The 18,098-nt window shown below is 43.9% G+C and overlaps 1 protein-coding gene across 7 annotated transcripts in view; it reads right to left on the reverse strand.

Annotated features, from left to right (window-relative positions):
• The window catches only part of TBC1D19 (TBC1 domain family member 19), a 147,379-nt gene that overhangs the window by 72,195 nt on the left and 57,086 nt on the right, over nt 1-18,098 (reverse strand). For all 7 annotated transcript variants that reach the window (XR_008308184.1, XR_008308185.1, XR_008308183.1 and 4 more), the window contains one exon: nt 12,491-12,603. Coding sequence is in view for 2 of the 7 variants with exons in the window: in XM_053253922.1 (XP_053109897.1) it covers nt 12,491-12,603 (113 nt within the window). In the remaining 5 variants the exon portion in view is untranslated. The remainder of the gene's footprint in view (nt 1-12,490; nt 12,604-18,098) is intronic.

Genomic DNA, 18,098 nt, shown 5'->3' on the forward strand with positions numbered 1-18,098 from the left:
ACTGCCTGTAGGCAGGCATTTAGAGAATGAGTGCCATTTCCTGGAGATGAAAAGGAGAAGTAGATTTGGGTGTCATCAGCATACTGATAACACCCAGCACCAAACCTCCTGATGACCTCACCCAGCGGTTTCATGTAGATGTTAAAAAGCATTGGTGACAGAATGGAGCCCTGAGGGACTCCATATAACAGCTCCCGTTTTGAGGAGCAACTGTCACCAAGCTCCACCATCTGGAATCTACCCGAGAGATAGGAACGGATCCACTGCAAAGCAGTGCCCCCTATCCCCAACTCCCTCAGGTGATCCAGAAGGATACCATGGTCGATGGTATCGAACGCCGCCGAGAGATCCAGAAGCACCAGCAGAGTCACACTCCCTCTGTTGATTCCCCAGTAAAGGTCATCCATCAGGCCGACCAAGGCTGTCTCAACTCCATAGCCCGTTCTAAAGCCAGTTTGAAATGGGTCTAGATAATCAGTTTCCTCCAAGACTGCCTGGAGCTGCTCAGCCACCACCCTCTCAATCACGTTGCCCAACCAAGGGAGATTGTAGATTGTAGATTGGCCTGTAGCTGTCCATCGCTAAGGGGTCCAGGGAAGGCTTCTTTAAGAGTGGTCTAATCATTGCCTCCTTCAGGCAGGGGGGAACCCTACCCTCCCTCAGCGATGCATTTACGATATTAATTAGGCCATCTCCAACAATCTCCCTGCTAGAGAGAAGCAGCCAAGTCCGGCAAGGATCCAGAGAACAGGTGGTAGGCCGCACCGCCCCAAGCAGCTTGTCCACATCCTCAGGAGTCACAGATTGAAACTGATCCAATCTAATACTGCAAGAAGGATTGCTGGACACCTCCTCCATAGACCTTGCAGAAACAGTGGAGTCCAAGTCAGCCCGAATAGCAATAGCAATAGCAATAGCACTTACATTTATATACCGCTCTATAGCCGGGGCTCTCTAAGCGGTTTACAATGATTTTAGCATATTGCCCCCAACATTCTGGGTACTCATACAGATCTTATTCACAAAAAAACCATTAAAGGCATCACAGCAGAGCAACCCCTGGGACTGACTGGAAGTAGGAGCAGAAACCAAACTCCTCACAACCGGGGATAGCTCCGCCGAGCGTGAACCTGCAGCTGCAATGCGCGCAGACCAGAATCTCTTTTTCGCTGCGCGCACTGCCACCGCATAAGCCTTCAAATGGGTCACGTGCTGAATCCTGTCAGATTCAAACCGAGTTCTCCTCCACTTGCGCTCTAGTCGCCTACCCAATCACTTCAGCCCCCACAGCTCCTCAGTATACCAAGGGGCCCTTTTTGCAGCAGGTTGGAAGGGACGCTTAGGAGCAATCGTGTCTACTGCCCTGTTGAGTTCCCTGTTCCAGGTTCCCACCAGGGCATCGAAAGAATCACCGGCCGCACCAACGTCAAAATCCTCCAAGGCCTTTTGAAATCCCACTGGGTCCAGCAGCCTTTTCGGACGTACCGAAAAAGCTATTAGGCACTTATCCTTCGGGAGAGGCTGCACTACTATGATTTCTCTCCACCTGTATTGATATCTATGGGGTATAGGCAGGACCAACCTCAAGACAACAAATATATGATGTGTAGTGACAAATTGACCAGGGCTCCATGCCTGTTGGTGTCCATTTGGGTAACCAAGTTTTGAGTTTCAACCCTGCCAGATATCTTAACTTGATTACAGTGCCAAAATACCACAGAGATTTGATGCTGGCACAATGCAATGTTTTACAAACATCAGTTCTGGAAAGGACGTATTAAAAAATCCCCTATAAAGAATGTTTTTGCCACTGTAATTCGGGAGATATCAAAACTACAGTTCATATGCTCCTTAACTGTCTATTTTACTGAGATTTATGGCACAAATATATAATTCCTTTTACAAGTTTGTTTATTTATCATATGTTTATATCGCCTGATATGTACATCTCTAGGTGGTGTACAAAATTTAAAATATTTAAAAGTCACAAGTTAAAATACATGACAATAAAAATAGAATAAAATAATTATTAAAAGAAGTTTTTAAAATTATTAAAAATAATTCTAATTAAAAGCCTGAGAAAACAGGAGAGTCTTGAGGGTCTTCCTGACAACAAATTCAGGATATGCTTTTATTTCAGCAGGGAGCATATTCCAAAGTTGTCACCCAGGTTGTACAGACTCTTTTTATCTGGATTATCTTCTAGCTGATCAGAATGATTTAATATCTTATAATGTGGATACATTTTGTTTGGTAGCCAGCAAGATTTGCCAGGAGCTCAGTATGAATTTAATTTAGCTCTTCTGTTTTGAGGTTTATATTGCAACTTGATATTACAACAAAGTTGATATTACAGCTTTTATGTTTTACACTGTTGGGCATCTATGCATATGTACTATTATTTTACTGGTCTGTGACTGTAACAAAGTATTTTACCTTTAGCTTATAATTATTGTTCTAATTTCATAGCTTTTGTAGATTTTCACAGATTCTCGCTTTAGGGCAATTTTATAGTTCTTATGCTACCACCTTTTAATTTTATAGTAGTTATTTCCACAGCCTTTAGGCTCAGATTTTTCTGTTTTTAATGTCATAGTTAACTTTATAGCTTCTGTGTTCCTTCTACAGGTTGAGTATCCCTTATCCGAACTGCTTGGGACCAGAAGTGTTCCGGATTTTGGATTTTTCCAGACTTTGGAATATTTCCATAATGAGTCTAAACACAAAAGGTTACTGTATTTAATAAAAACAGAGCAGGTACCAACAGAGCGCCAAAACAGATGTCAACAGAGCAGACGCCAAAGAGATGAGCATGCACTCTTTGCTCTCTCTTGCAAGGCAGGGATGGAGGAGCCCTCTTGGCTGCCTCCTGCCAGCTGAAGACAAGTTTAAGGGTTAACCTGAGGGAGTCCAGGTTCCTAGAGAGGCGACTGGGAAGTAGTGATGTGCCCGGACCGGTCTGGAGGCCATTCTATAGGCCTCCGGAGCAGTCTGAACATGGGCGGTTCGGATTCGGGTGGTTTGGGGTCCCCTTAAGGGCGGGGAGGGTTTACTTACCCCTCCCACCGCTTCCCCCCTCCAGCACCCGTATTTCTTTGAGTAATGGGGGTGGCAGGATACCTCCCTGCCGCCCCTTCTCCGGTGCTTTGGAAATTCTTTTAGTAATGGGGCAGCAGGATACCTCCCTGCCACCCCTTCCCCCGCTTGGTGTGCAGTACCGTGCAAAAGGCCTTAAGAAGCCTTTTGTGTGCGCGTGCATGTATTTCCTTGAGTAAACGGAGCGGCTGGATATCTCCCTGCCACCCCTTTTCCCGCTTTGCTGCAAAATCTGGACATTCCGTTTACTCAAGGAAATACGTCTTAAAGCCTTTTGCACAGTACTGCACACCAAGCGGGGTATCCTGCCACCCCAGTTACTCAAAGAAATGGGGGAAAGCAGCGGGAGAGGTAAGTAAACCCTCCCCGCCCTTAAGGGGACTCCCCACCCCAGTGCCGGACCACAGCTCCGCGGTTCCGTGCACACCCCTACTGGGAAGAAACATTCGACAATGGCGCCTTCTCTTCCGGCCCCTCCCCCAAGAAAGGAGCCTTTGTGTCTTTTCCTGCCTGTGGGATCTGCAGCCCCCTCTTGAAGAAGAGAACTCAGCGGTTGCCAATGTAGGTGGGGTATGTGGGGACCCCAGAGCCATGGGGGGAGGCAATGCAAGGGAGGAAAGCAGGGAGTGGGCTTGGGATTACGGAACTAGGGGAGAAATATCCTGGGTGGGCAATGAGGGGGATGAGATGTGTGCAGCCTTCTGAAATAAGTTTTGATTTCATGCTTAAAAGCAAAATTGAGAATCTGTGAGCGAGTGAGCTGAGGAGTTTTGTTTTTTGTTTTTGTTACGGCGTGGTGTACGGATTTCGGAGCATTCCGGATTTCGGATGTCTAGATCAGGGATACTCAACCTGTATCTTTTGCTGGTCAAAGACCAAAATAAAGATATTGATACTGAAGTTGCTTTACAATGTATTTCTTTCTTGAGTTTAAAATGTGTGTGTGAAAACAGAGAAAGGCAGCTTGATCTGCAAGGATTGGTTTGGCCACAGTGACTACAAGATAAATGTGATTCTTGGGTGGTTTTGTTAAGGATTAAACATCTGAGCTGATTACACTTTAACATAATGCAATATTAGGACATCTTCTCATTTCCTCCATGGCTGTCTATTGAACATCAAACAAGTACACGTATGTGTGGGTCTATAGCAAGGACCCTGATTCCCACATGATCCAACATAGTCTGTCAAACAGCCCTATATATAATCTCAGAGGTGGCTATGTCTCATTATTTGCTAAAGACATATGTAACACATAGACTTTCAACAAAAAGCAGAAAGAAAGAAAAAAAATTGGTAGGCCTTTTCCTTTTTGTACTACTTTCTGACAAATTTTACCAGGTTTTTTTTTTTAAAAAGAAAGGTTCAGTGACTGTATGAAAAACACTGTCATCTGCACTGTGCACTGACACCCTAGACTTAAAAAAAATATCTGATTGGTTATATTGCAAATATTGGCTTGGATCTAAAGCTGCTTTTGAGCAAACAAAAGTATTTTCCATTTGTGAAGTTTTCCTCTATCCCCACAGTTTTTCATATTGCATACCATCCTGCTCTGGAAAATCCCCCAACACAGAGAAGCCAATTTCTGGAGAGGTGAACTCTGCTACAAAGGTGAAAAAGCCCCATTCCCTCAACATAATTGTTTGTCAGCAGAACAGACATTAACCATTGTTTAAATACAACAAGCTAGCATTTTCCGATACATGTCTATTATGTTTGTACTCTGTCAGTTTCTAAGTCAGTTGTAATACCAAATTCACACCGAAGTTTTAAAAATATAAACCATATCCCCACCCAGAAACTAGTTGATAGTTCTTTAATACAGTATCAGAGGGGTCAAAGACAAAAGGAACATATCTGTACAGCCAAGGACAGTATTGCAGGAAAGGGAGTAAGAAAAAGGAGTAAGTAAGTAAAAGCCACGAGGCACGGCTGCTAACCCAAAGGGAAGTACGTTGTACTGGTACACTTTGCTTCCCACTATGAATCTCATGTTTTTTCTGTGATTGGTTTGAATCCCTACATGAAAATAGGTGTCTTTCAAATCCAACGTCGTTAGTCATTCCTCTCCATGGAAGGATGCCTTGCAACGTTATCCTATGAAATTTCCGCACATCGATGCGCAGGTTCAGCCAATATAGATCTGTGATGCAACTTATGCTCCCATCCCACTTGTGGATCTGAAAGTAGTGGGAGTAGAAGCCACTGTATTGATTCGTCCATGGCACCGGCGATATTGCTTCTTTATTCAAAAGAGTCTCAACCTCCTCCATCAACATAGGAGTTGCTGGAGTGTATTTTATCCCATTTAATTGTGGCAGAACCTTGAACTCTATCACATATCCCATTTGGATTATATGTAGAACCCATCGGTCTGATGGTACGTTGCTCCATGCAAAGCAATGACTTTGATGATAGCTTGATAATGGTAGCGGCCAGATTGGTTAGTATCTGAGGTTGGTTGGTGTGTCCAACCAACAGGGATTGGTCGGTGGATGTACCCAGCAATCAAATATGCTGTTTGTTCACCTCTACTTTCTTAGAGCATTGGCCTTGTCCTGGTTTTGGTTTCTGATTGTATGGTCGTCTTTGGAAGCGCTGATATTGCTTCCTGTAGTCCTTGTGATCCATCTGCCTGTAGTTATTCTGGTGCGTGTTATATGGGCAATATTTGAAGGAAGTGTAGGGTTGTGCTGTAGCAGTGAATGTCTTTGCTGTGTATTTGGACTTCTTCATAGACTCCATTGTCTCCATTGTCAGTGTTCTCACATAATAGTCCTTTCCCATCATAAGGTAAATTTTCAATCTTTTCTTTCATGTCCTGCTGTAATGTCGCCAAATAGGGATGTGCACAGAACCGCGGAGCTGTGGTCCGACACTGGGGTGGATGTTCCTTTAAGGGTGGGGGGAGGGTGTACTTACCCCTCCTGCCGCTTTCCCCCCGCCAGCACGCTATTTTAGGAAGCGACGTGAACATGCGCAAAAGGCTTTCTGAAGCCTTTTGCAGATGACCGGCGGAAGGGACGGCAGGGAGGTACCCTGCTGCCCCAAATGCTTCCTAAAATACGCGTGCTGGCAGGGGGAAAGTGGTGGGAGGGGTAAGTACACCCCCTCCCCGCCCTTAAAGGAACCCCCACCCCCGGCGTCGAACTGCCAAACCGCCAAACTGCATCATGTCTGGACTGGTCAGGAGGCCTTTAGAATGGCCTCCAGACCGGTCTGTGCACATCACTATTTCCAAATGCAGCCAGGCATGCCTGTGTACCATCAACTGTTGCAGCTGCAAAATAGGGGTGTGTGAGCCAGGCTCAACGTCCTCAACACTGACGTCAACACCTCACAGTCCTCAACACCGATGTCAACACTGTACTCAAGTTCGACAGTACAGGTGTTTCCACTGGAGACCTCAGGATTGGAGTTCCCAGTCTCATTAGATCTTCATATATCACAGCCCTCAAACGGAACTCGCAGTTCTTTCTCATTTGGTGCAAAAAAGTTAAACAAATTTTGCAAGTAAAGGTATTATGGCCTTTGCTCAAACACAGCAAGCAAAAAATCATGATCATCCACTGAAGGGAGTTTCCCCTTTACAGCACTGACACTTTTTAAAAGTCTTTTTCTTCTCCCTTTTTTAAAAAAGTACTTATCTGTTAGCCAAAAGAAGGGTCAATGGTGTGAGTCAAAGCTGGGGTTTTCCATCCAATCTGTCATCTTTAGTTTAGTCCATATAGAAATATCATTGCCTAGTGTAACTGTAGTCAAGAGGGGTAAATTACACTAAATATTTTGTCTTATTCTCCTAGAAAATGTTCAATTCCGAGGAGTCACGTAGCCGTGGTACTGCCCACAAAGGCGGTCAGAAAGGAACTGAGGAAAGAAGCACCTAACCCAGGGGTGTGCAATTCAAACGTCCCAGTGGGCCAAAAACAACCATGACGATGTATGTGGGGGCCAAAGTCAATTTTCAGAGCATTGATTACTGCAGTAAAATTAATTATAAAGATAAATATTAGAGCAATTACTAGTTAGGTGTGGGTCCTTTCTTCCCCCCAGGGGCCCTCCATTTTAACCAAGGATAGTGGCCAGAAAATAAGCCCTGTCCTTGCTCAGTCAGTAGGCACCTGACTGTTCCAGCCCCACACAAATGCCAGATTATGGGGCTCCTGCTGTTGCTGGCTACCTGGGCCATCAAAAATGTCCCCGCAGGCTATATCTGGGCCCTGGGCCCTATGTTGTGCAGGGCTGGCCTAACCACTGAAAATAATGAAACTGCACCATGTGCAGGGGGCAGGGCTAGGTGCCTCAAGGAGCTAACAAATTGTTCCCAAATGGTCCTGTGCAGGTGCACAACCCCCATTATTATGAATACAACAGATCACGATCCAGGTAGGGAGTATGACTGGACAAATGGATGCTTCCAGCAAGCAAGTCATCTCAGTTATTGTACTTTTCACAAGATTCAAAGATCTCTTTTGAGACACATTCAGAATTAAATGGCGGGGGGGAGCTCTCATACACACATAACCACCAGATAATCACACATGGGGTCTGAAACACAGAAGGGGAGAGTGACTGCTTTTCCTGCTCTCCCACTGCCCATGACAGTGATCTACAGCGAAACAGGAACAAAAAGGGAAAACTCCTGTTCTCAGAGACACAAGATACTAGCTGAAATGTGTAAGGATAAACCAAAGAGCTCTCCTGTTTCTTCATTCCTGATGAGCTCTCCTTATTCCGGCTATTCATTTAATAACAAACACAATTTGCACTTTGGTGTTTTTCTGCCAGGGTAAGACTTGCAGTACAGCCAGCAGGTACACATGTATCAGCCTCCTGAAATGCTGCAGTTCTTCAAAATGTGTAACATCTTGTGCCTTCAGGATCCTGCTGTTAATTTCAGTGACAAACTTACTGGCTGAACATCTCTTGCAATGTGAATAAATGGTCAATTATTTTATAATTGGAGAAAAACCATAGATTTCCACACTGCTATTTATTTATTTACAAATGTATTTAGTGTTCAAATATCTGAACAATTCTGTAGCATGAATAAGTTAAGCTTCTATTTAACTTTCAACTGTGCCCAAGTAAACAATCTATTTGTATAATGCTGTGCTGAACTGCAGATTGGCAGCTGTAGCTGAGCTTTGTGGAACACAAATTGGTTCAAATTAGGAGTTCTCTGAAATAAGCATATTTGGATGCTCACACACTTCTCCCAAAAAAGACTCTGCCATTCCTTTTAGCTTTCAGCAAGAATATTTATTTCACTGTATTAGATTTAGAGGCTCATACAGCCATAGAGAAGAAAATGAAAATGACATGCAGTAATGATGAAAAAGTAGCTCAACCACAATTCAGTGCCAAGTCACACAAGGGAGACTTTTAGGAATAAACCATATTACTAGAACAGAAAGACCTTTGTGGTCTAACTGCTTCTAAAAAAACAACATGGCAAACTGTGTATTTTAATTTTTGCACAATAACTGCACATTGGCAAACACATATCCACTGCAGTCAAAACCTGCGTGCTACCAAAATCCTTATCCTCTGCAGATCCTTATGATCACTACACTGTTAACAACAATGTTCAGTAACCTATTTTGAACCATATGGGCACATTCATAATACACCAATGTCTGAATTTGAAAGAAGCAAACTGAACACTGTGAAAAAATAAAATAAAAGACCGGTCTGGGGTTTGAATTGGGTTGTTTTCGAAAGCAAGGACAGTGGAACATCACCAACCAGCAAGTCAATGCATCTCAGAATCTGCCCAGCTCTTTGCAAAGTAACATCTGTAGGGATTAATACTGCTTCTCAGACATTTGCCCTGCCATACATTGTCTTTTGCTCCCAAGCAGGATTCAGATAATTTAAGGGCTTGGTGAAAGCTGAAGATCAGTTGATGTGTGGAACATGTCATACACATACCATTTTAAGGTGTTGGGACCAGTGTTCCCCCTAACAGGGATTCCCAGATGTTGTTGACTACAACTCTCAGAATCCCCAGCTGCAATGTCTTTGGTTTGGGGATTATGGGAGTTGTAGTCAACAACATCTGAGAATCCCTGTCAGAGGGAACACAGGTTGGGACCTAGAGGCTTCCTCCCATTCAGACCTTCATACTCCTCACCCTGCATCCACACTAGGATTACTCCCAGCTTCTACTTATGAACCAGACTTGTGTCCTTAAAAAAAAAAATTCTGTTCACCTGGATTGCAATGCCAGGTACTAGGTACCTGACGATATACCTGTGGAATGTTTTTCGCATGACAATTACTTTGAAGGTTTTCTCCCTGGAGCTGATCCCCTGACTTTTCTTGTCATCAATTATTGGCTAAGAGCCAATTAACAGTTGGTATTTTAACACAGTCCCCCTTCTGTCTTGACCACATCAGAACTTTCAAGGATAGCTTCTACTGACATTAAATTCATAGACATTAAATTCAGAAACAGAATATAGATTAGCTGATCTATTCTATTGGTATAACTGGCCGAGGGAGGCGATCCCGGAGATATACAGGTGCTGCTAAGCCCATTAAGGTTTTGAGAACCAGCACTTTGAATTGGACCCAGAAGCGAACAGGCAACCAGTGCAGCGACTGTAAAAGAGATGTGGCACTATCAAATCTATGGCCACCCATGAGCAGGCGGGCCGCTGCATTCTGGACTAGTTGAAGCTTCCAAATCATTTTCAAAGGCAACCCTAGGTAAAATGCATTACAGTAATCCAACCGAGAGGTAACAAAGGCATGAGTTACTGTTGCCAGGGCCTGCCGGTCGAGAAAAGGCCGTAACTAGCAAACCAGCCAAAGCTGGGCAAAGGTACCCCTGGCCACGGCCTCCACCTGCTGTTCAAGCAGGAGCCACGGGTCCAGAAGGACCCCCAGATCATAAACCATCCCTCTCAAGGGAAGCACACCCCGTCAAGAGATAAACTCACACACGGCAATTTACCAGATCGCAGACTGAACAAGAGCAACTCGGTCTTGGAGGTATTGAGCCTGAGCTTGTTTTGGCCTATCCAGGTTCCGACAGCCTCTAGGCCAGGGCTGCTCAACTTCAGCCCTCCTGAAGATGTTGGTCTACAACTCCCATAATTCCTGGCTATTGGCCACTGTGGCTGGGGATTATGGGAGTTGTAGTTCAAAAACAGATGGGGGGGGCTAGGTTGAGCATGTTTGCTCTAGGCACTGAGCCAGCACATAAACAGCATCACTTGTTTGGCCAGGGGTAGAGATATAAAGCTGAGTATCATCAGCATATTGATGAAAACTTACCCCCAAACTGATGGATGACCAGGCCCAGCAGCTTCATGTAGAGAATGGGAGCAAGGACCGAGCCCTGTGGAACCCCACGAGAAAGGGGCCAGGGCGTAAAACACTCACCCACAATCGACACTGACTGGAATCACCCAGTGAGATAGGATCGGAACCACTGAAGAATAGTGCCCCCAATGGAAAGCCTACTTAAGCACTCCAGAAGGCTAGCATGGTTGATGGCATCGAAGGCTGCTAAGAGATCAAGAACCAAGAGAGGTGTACTTCCCACATCAAGGTTAAGATACAGGTCACCCAACAGTGCAACCAGTGTTGTTTCAGTACTGTGCTGTGGCCTAAAACCTGACTGGCAAGGATCCATGAAATCAGTTTCCTCCAAGACTCTCATCAACTGAGCAAAAACCACCTTCTCCAGAATCTTACCAAGAAAAAGAAGATTGGAGATTGGACGATAGTTATCCAGATTATCAGGGTTGAGAGAAAGCTTCTTTAGAAGAGGGTAGACCACCACCCCTTTAAGGGCTGATGGAACAAACCCCTCCCAAAGAGAGGAATTAACCATCTCCCAAAGCCAGGACAGAACATTCCCCTCACTGCCATAACAAGCCAGGAGGGACAAGGGTCCAGGCTAGAGGGCGCTGTGCCCACATTGGCGAGAATCCTGTCCACATCATCAGCCTCAACAAGCTCAAAGGTATCCCAGATAGTATTACTTATGATGCCTCATCTTTAACTCTCCCCTTCCACCAAAAAATTAAAAAAGTCATTACTATGGGTCTAGCCCACATTATGTGGTTTGTCTCCACAGTAGTTCAAATTGCTGCCAGGAACAAAGGCAAAACATGTGTAGTGAGGTTGTACATAATATGGCCACTGCACTGATGGAGCACTTTCAAGGCATCTCCATGTAGCATTCCTCCATGACCTTTTCTTCAGACATTTTTCACAAATTAAGACAAAAATGCCATTAGAATGTAAATTGCTCAAGAAAGGGTATATTGTGCTGTGCGCTGAAGCCACCCAAATACAATTCATCTCTCTCATCTGTTCACTGTCAGAAGAGAGGAAGCCAGGAAGGCTTTAACTCTCAGAATAATGTTGAACAATTCAAACCTACATTAACCATCACAAATATAAGGTTTTTCATTATTACCTCAGCAGTAGTTTCCATTTAAACAGTGTATAATCCATTACTCATAATAAATAAAGATCGGGACTATTTCTACTTAATGGGCTGATTTAAGCATATCTTTCAGGAAAACAAACATTTTCCCCTAAACTTAGCAAAGTCTTTGCCAATACTATTTTTAAACATTAATACTGACACATGTTTTCATCAAGACACACAGCTTTCACCTTGTTGCCCAACCAACTCCAAATCACATCTTTAAAAGAATAAAGAAAATTAAGTATTTGCAGACACACACACATGATTGGTGTTGTTAGGTGGCACCACAAGGCATGCTAAATTCCAAAGAGAGCCTGAGCTCAAAAAGTCTGAACTGAATTCATTTATTTACAGTCTCATTTATTTACGGTCAACAACCAAAAACTTCATCAAAGAGCAATACAGTACAATACAATAACATAAGTAAAAATTTAAAAACCAGTTTGCTGACACCTTATTTTACATGCCTCCGAACAAAAACAAGCAATCCTATAAGCAACTTCTTCATGTCTATCTCCTAAAAAATAAACAATAAAATGTTCCTCAGACCAATCCAAATGTTTCTTTTGATAGAGGGCGATCTGAATGGAACGGGCAATATCATAGAAACGGCATTTAAAGTATGTTTTAATGTTTCCACCTCAGCAGCTCCACATGGACACATACGTTCCTCCAAAGGGATCCCTCAAAATCTGCCCTCTAACACAGCTGAAGGGAGGACATTAAAACAGGCCTGAGAGAAGACCCTTCTCAGCCTGGACAAAAAGTCTGAGAAAAATAGTTCAAATGGACTCCCTTGGGTAATTCTGCATGACAACCAGTATTAGTGTGTGTCTGAAGAGGAGAACAATTAATTCCACAGCCAAGCACCAATATAGTTCAGCTTTTGGATATATAGCAACCACAAATCCATACTTTTAATCTGCTTTTCCATCTTACCTCAGGTTGATTAGAAATACTGAGAATCAGTGCCCACAATTCAGCTCGCAGTGAAGTTGGACATCCCTGTCGGACATATTGTTGAGCTGCTGCACTATCCTCCTCTGCTAAAACTGTAAGAAATTTAGATTTTTTATATATATACATACATACACACACACACACACACACACACACACCAACATAAAAACATATTTATAATTTTAAAAATCACTTCGAATAGTACTTCAAGCTGATCAAGATGGCAGAAGAAAGTTACTTTTAAAAGAAGTTATTCCATGCAGATCTGTTAGAACACAATGATTGCACAAGGGACCTCATACACTGGAGGCTATAGTATCTCAGATTATACAAAAATGTTTTTAAAATTAAGGATGCAATTCTCCTGCACACTTATAAAAAGCCCATTGAACACAGTGGGACTTACATATGTGTTGATTCTTTAAAGTAATTTAGATGTTACACTGATGTGCTTTAAATTGTTTAAATTGTTTGCTGATCTTATTTGTTGAATTATTAATTGTATTTTTTTATTATTTTGTAGGCCACTTTAGGAAGATATTTTTAAAGGCAGCATAAAAGTATGTAGAATACACATTCAAGCGAGGGCAGCTCATAATAGGGATTTTCTGTGATGTGTTCTCTACACATTCCTAGAATCAAGATTGAAGAACACCTCCCAATCAGACGAAGCAGCTAGTGTTGTTTTCCCTCACCAGACTTGTCAAGAAGCTCCTTAGCAATTATGGTGACAGAATACAGCTCATAAATCTTTCTCATATTCATTAACCTTATAAAGGAGAAGAGTGTAGTGTCTTAGGAGCAACAAATTTGAGAATAATTGAAGCATCAATATATTAGTTATGAAAGAAAAAAAGAACTGACAACAGCTATTACTGCCTGGATTCAGTAGGAAATTACACCCTCAGAGAAGGTGAACTTCTATCTTGAGTAACAAAGCATTCACAATTTAATGCTGGTGTACAGAATAATTGTTAAGCCAAAGAACTAGTATTTGTAGAAACACATGGGAAGAAGTCCATACAATAGACAGCATCAAGTGATCAGTTGAATCAAGAGAAACTTCTAATTTATATCCAGAACAGCAAGGGCAGGCTGCTGGTTCCAGCACACAGCAGACCACTGGTGCTTAACATCAAAAAGGTCATAGTGAAGCTTTTAAATTAACTTCTCAAGGAGCTAACAGGAATTGGGGAACACCCAGTTCAGGATAACTTGTCCCCAAGGGACGATGCTGTAAAATTTAATGTTTCAAGTAATCTAAATGGAAATAGGTCTCAAATGTGAAACTGAAAAGAACTCAAAAATGAAATTGCTGATTTCCTAACCAAAAAAATTTGCAACTTTTTACTAAAACCTGTCAGCTTTCTTAGAAGAGAGGATTAGAAAGTAGCCAGTGTAATGCCTTTTTTTTTTTTTTTAGTGCAATACAAACATACCATGGCAAACCTGATCAGGGAACTTCCACATCAAACCTAGTTGATATCTTGTGGATGACTGGAAAATAACTTTTAAAGGGGGATCCAGGAAATTGCAAACCAATTAGCCTAACCTTTATTCTGGGAAAAGTACTGAAAAGCATTACTAAAGATAATAATATTAAGTCTTGCTGAGGAAGAATTAGTGTGGCTTCTGTAAATGGAAGTCCTGTTTCATCAATCTTTTGGCGTTCTTTAGGAGAGTCAACAAGTATGTGGCTTGGGGTAATCTGGTAGATATTATACACTTGGACCACAAAGACCATCACTTTCAAATTCAGGTGACTCATACACTATCTGAAGCAGTACTCTCATTATTATTAGTTTACAGTCATCTTCCAGAAGCAAAATAAGCGATTGTAAGAGCCATTTTGTCTTTTGAAATGGCTTCAGATAGATGATTCTCATACTGAATTCCTCCATATTGTGTAGCAACACTAACTCCATAATGTGGAAACATCACATCACATCACCCCATCTGCTTCACATTACTGGCCCCACTGACAGAAAAATAGCGATGACATCACAGTGTTGCTACACATAACAGGGAAATTGGGGGAGAGCTTAACAAAAAGATGCTGTTTTCAGCAACAGGCCCACATCTCTAATAAAAGTGGGAGTTCCACCCTAAGTATTCACATTGGCACAAGAATGGGGAAAGATACAATGATTGGGGAATTACAGGCAGTCTGTAAAAAGAGGCCTGCCAAAATATCCATTTCAAGACTGAAACAAGGGGTCTCTTCAGCTTTGCATCCCAAAAGCATTCTGGCTATTTGCCGTACCTTTAATGTTAAAAACAAAACGAGGCCATTCACACGAACAGGGAACCCCAGCAAACACATGACTGGAACCCAGGCTAAGGGCTTACTCAAGGCTTTAACTCCAGCTAAAAGCCAGACAGAGAAGCTGGGCTAGGTGGTGCTGCCCCATCAGGACTGGGTGTGATCCTGGTGGTTCTCACACGCGGCCTAACCCAGGCTGGGCTTCCCTAGCCTGGGTTAGGCTGCACATGAGAAAAACAGGTTGCTTACCTGTAACAGATGATCTGGTAGTGGTTCCAGACATATTCATAATGATTGGGTTCTGCACCTGCGCAGACCACACTTCGGATAGAATTCTTTAGTTCCTCACAACGCCAGCCGCCCCGCAGCATGTGACTGCAGCATTCTTAAGGGGCAGTTAGGCGTCCCTTTCCTCAGTTTTTTTGTTGACCGTTTAGCCCTTTAGTATGAGCGTTGCGACTGGCTTGTGACTGGTTCCTTTTGCTCGAACTTTAAGTCTTGTCCATGGTTATAGATTGATGTTTACATCTTTGAAGTCTGACGTAGGAGCTTGTCCTCTTCTGCAGTGGGGATGGACGGGTGGGTCTTATGAATGTCTGGAACCACTACCAGATCATCTGTTACAGATAAGCAACCTGTTTTTCTGGATAGTGGTTCCAGACACTCATAATGATTGGGTGAATTACGAGCTACAGACCAGGCGGTGGGAGCAGCTAGCTACGGTAGGATCCTTTTCAAGACCGCCCATTCAAATTCAGCCGCCACTGCTAACCTGATGTCCAAGGCATAATGCTTTACAAAGGCATGGTGCGAAGCCCAGGTTGCTGCCAAGCAAATGTACTGGAATCTGATTCCCTCTAGGTGTGCTGCTGAAGTTGCATAAGCACGAGTGGACTGCGCCCTTATTGTAGAGGGCGGAGTGACTCCTTGTTGATCATAGGCAAGCTTTATAAGTTCAACCAACCAGAATGCTAACTTCAGGCATGAAGGGGACTCACCCCTATTTACCCCCTTCTCACAGACGAAGAGCAGTCTCGTCCTACAGAACTTATGGGTAGCCTTTAGGTAGTACAGCAGCGCCCTCCACACATCTAAAGAGTGCATTGCCATGTCCAACGGTGACTGTGGATTTCTAAAGAATGTTGGCAAGACTATATCTGTATTTAAGTGGAAGTTGGAGATGACCTTAGGTCTGAAGTCCGGATCCAAGCGCATCAGATTGCGGTCTGGGTAAATCTGGGTATACGACTCATCTACTCGGAGTGCTTTGAGCTCACTAACTCATCTTGCCGTGGTTATTGCCACCAAGAATAGCGTCTTCAAGGTTGTCAGCTTCAACGATGCAGTAACCATGGCTTCAAACAGGCTCTCAGTAAGAGCACCAAACACCAGAGATAGGCTCCATTTCTCTATTGGACGCTTTACAGGTGGATACAAATCGTTTATTCCTCTAAGGAAGTCCTTGCATCTCGGGTGAATGAAGATAGTCTTACCATCCCACCCTGCGTGACGTGACGAAATTGCTGCCATGTGTACCTTTATGGATACATTAGACAAGCCCCCCTTCTTTAGAGGTGTCAAATAGAGGAGAACCTCCTTCAGTTCTGCCTCCTTCGGTAAGAAATGATGCTCTTAAGCATACACACAGAATCTACGCCATTTTGCTCTGTAATTCCTTCTGGTGGTAGCCTTCCGAGTGTTAATAAGGATCTTTCTCAAAAGCATATTCTCCAGGCTGTAAGACTGAGCACAGACAGTTTGGGGTGTAGAATCTGGCCCTGACTTTGAGAGAACTGATCTGACCACCTGGGGAGATGTATGTACGTGTTCCTTGACAGTTTGAGTAGCTGTGTGAACCAGGGCTGCCTTGGCCACCACGGAGCTATCAAAATCGCCCGTGTTCGTTCTTGTAATAGTTTGGCTATTACCCGCAGGAGGAGCGGAGTTGGCAGATATACATAGAATAGGCTCCTTCCCCATTGAAACTGAAAGGCGTCGCCCTTAGAATAATCGCCCTGTCCCATCCTGGAGCAATATACTCTGCACTTCTTGTTGTGCTGCATCGCAAACAGATCTACTTCTGGGTGTCCCCACCTCACAAATAGGTCTTGTAGTATCTCTGAGTGCATTTCCCACTTGTGTTGATGCAACACTGTCTCCCTGCTTAGCGAATCTGCCAAGCAATTTAGGACGCCCTTGATGTGTATTGTTTGTAAGTGAATACCTCGTGGGATACACCAGTTCCATATCTGGAGGCTGAGGTTGCAGAGAGCTCGAGATACTGTTCCGCCTTGCTTGTTCACATAGGCTATTGCTGTGGTGTTGTCCATCTGCAACTGGACCACCATGTCCGACATAGCGTCCTGTAAGGCTTGCAGCGCTCAGAATGCTGCCAGTAGTTTGAGGAAATTGATATGTAGTAGAACCTCCTTCTGGGACGAGAGGCCTTGTGCTGTCCAAGCCCTCATGTGAGCTCCCCAGCCCCTCATGGAAGCGTCCGTCGTTAGAATGCACGATGGTACAGGAGTCGAATGGCACACCTCTCGGTAGATGAGATACCTTTGTCCACCAAAGCAATGAAGTCAGGACTTTTTTGGGCACCAACAGACACCTGGACGGAGGATCGATCATGGGCCGGAATGAGCATAGAAACCACAGTTGCAGAATGTGCATCCTCAATTTCACTTCTGGCACTGTGGTGGTGCAGGAGGCCATCAAGCCTAGAAGTACCTGAATGGACTTCGCGGACTACAGTGGTATTGAGTGGAAGGCGTGTATCAAGGCGGATATGCGCTGGTATCTCTCCTGTGGCAGATACGCCATCTGCTGTAGCATATCGAGCCATGCACCAATATATTGAAGGCTTCTTGCCAGTACTTGATGCGACTTCTTCCAACTGCTTTGGATACCCAAGACCGCCAACAATGCCTTTACCACTTCTATGTCATTGAGTAGTTGTTGCCTGGTTTTGGCTGTTAGGAGCCAGTCGTCGAGATACGGGTAGACCGAGACACCCAGTACTCGGAAGTGGGCGACGATGACAGCTATGCATTTGGTGAAAACCCTTGGTGCTGTCACCAGCCCGAAAGGTAATACGTTGTATTGATAAACATGCGCACCAAGGGTGAATCGGAGATACTTCCGATGGCTCTGTTGTATGCCAACATGGAAATACGCATCCTTGAGGTCGAGAGTCGCAATCCATTGCTCCTCGTGGAGCAGTGGCAGGATGGCTTGCAACATTGTCATCCGGAATTTTGGTACTTCGATGTACTGGTTGAGCCCGCGTAAGTCCATTATGGGGCGTATCCCCCCATCCCGCTT

This window comes from Hemicordylus capensis, chromosome 5 (assembly GCF_027244095.1).
Source record: "Hemicordylus capensis ecotype Gifberg chromosome 5, rHemCap1.1.pri, whole genome shotgun sequence".
In the NCBI taxonomy this organism is placed as follows: Eukaryota; Metazoa; Chordata; class Lepidosauria; order Squamata; family Cordylidae; genus Hemicordylus; species Hemicordylus capensis.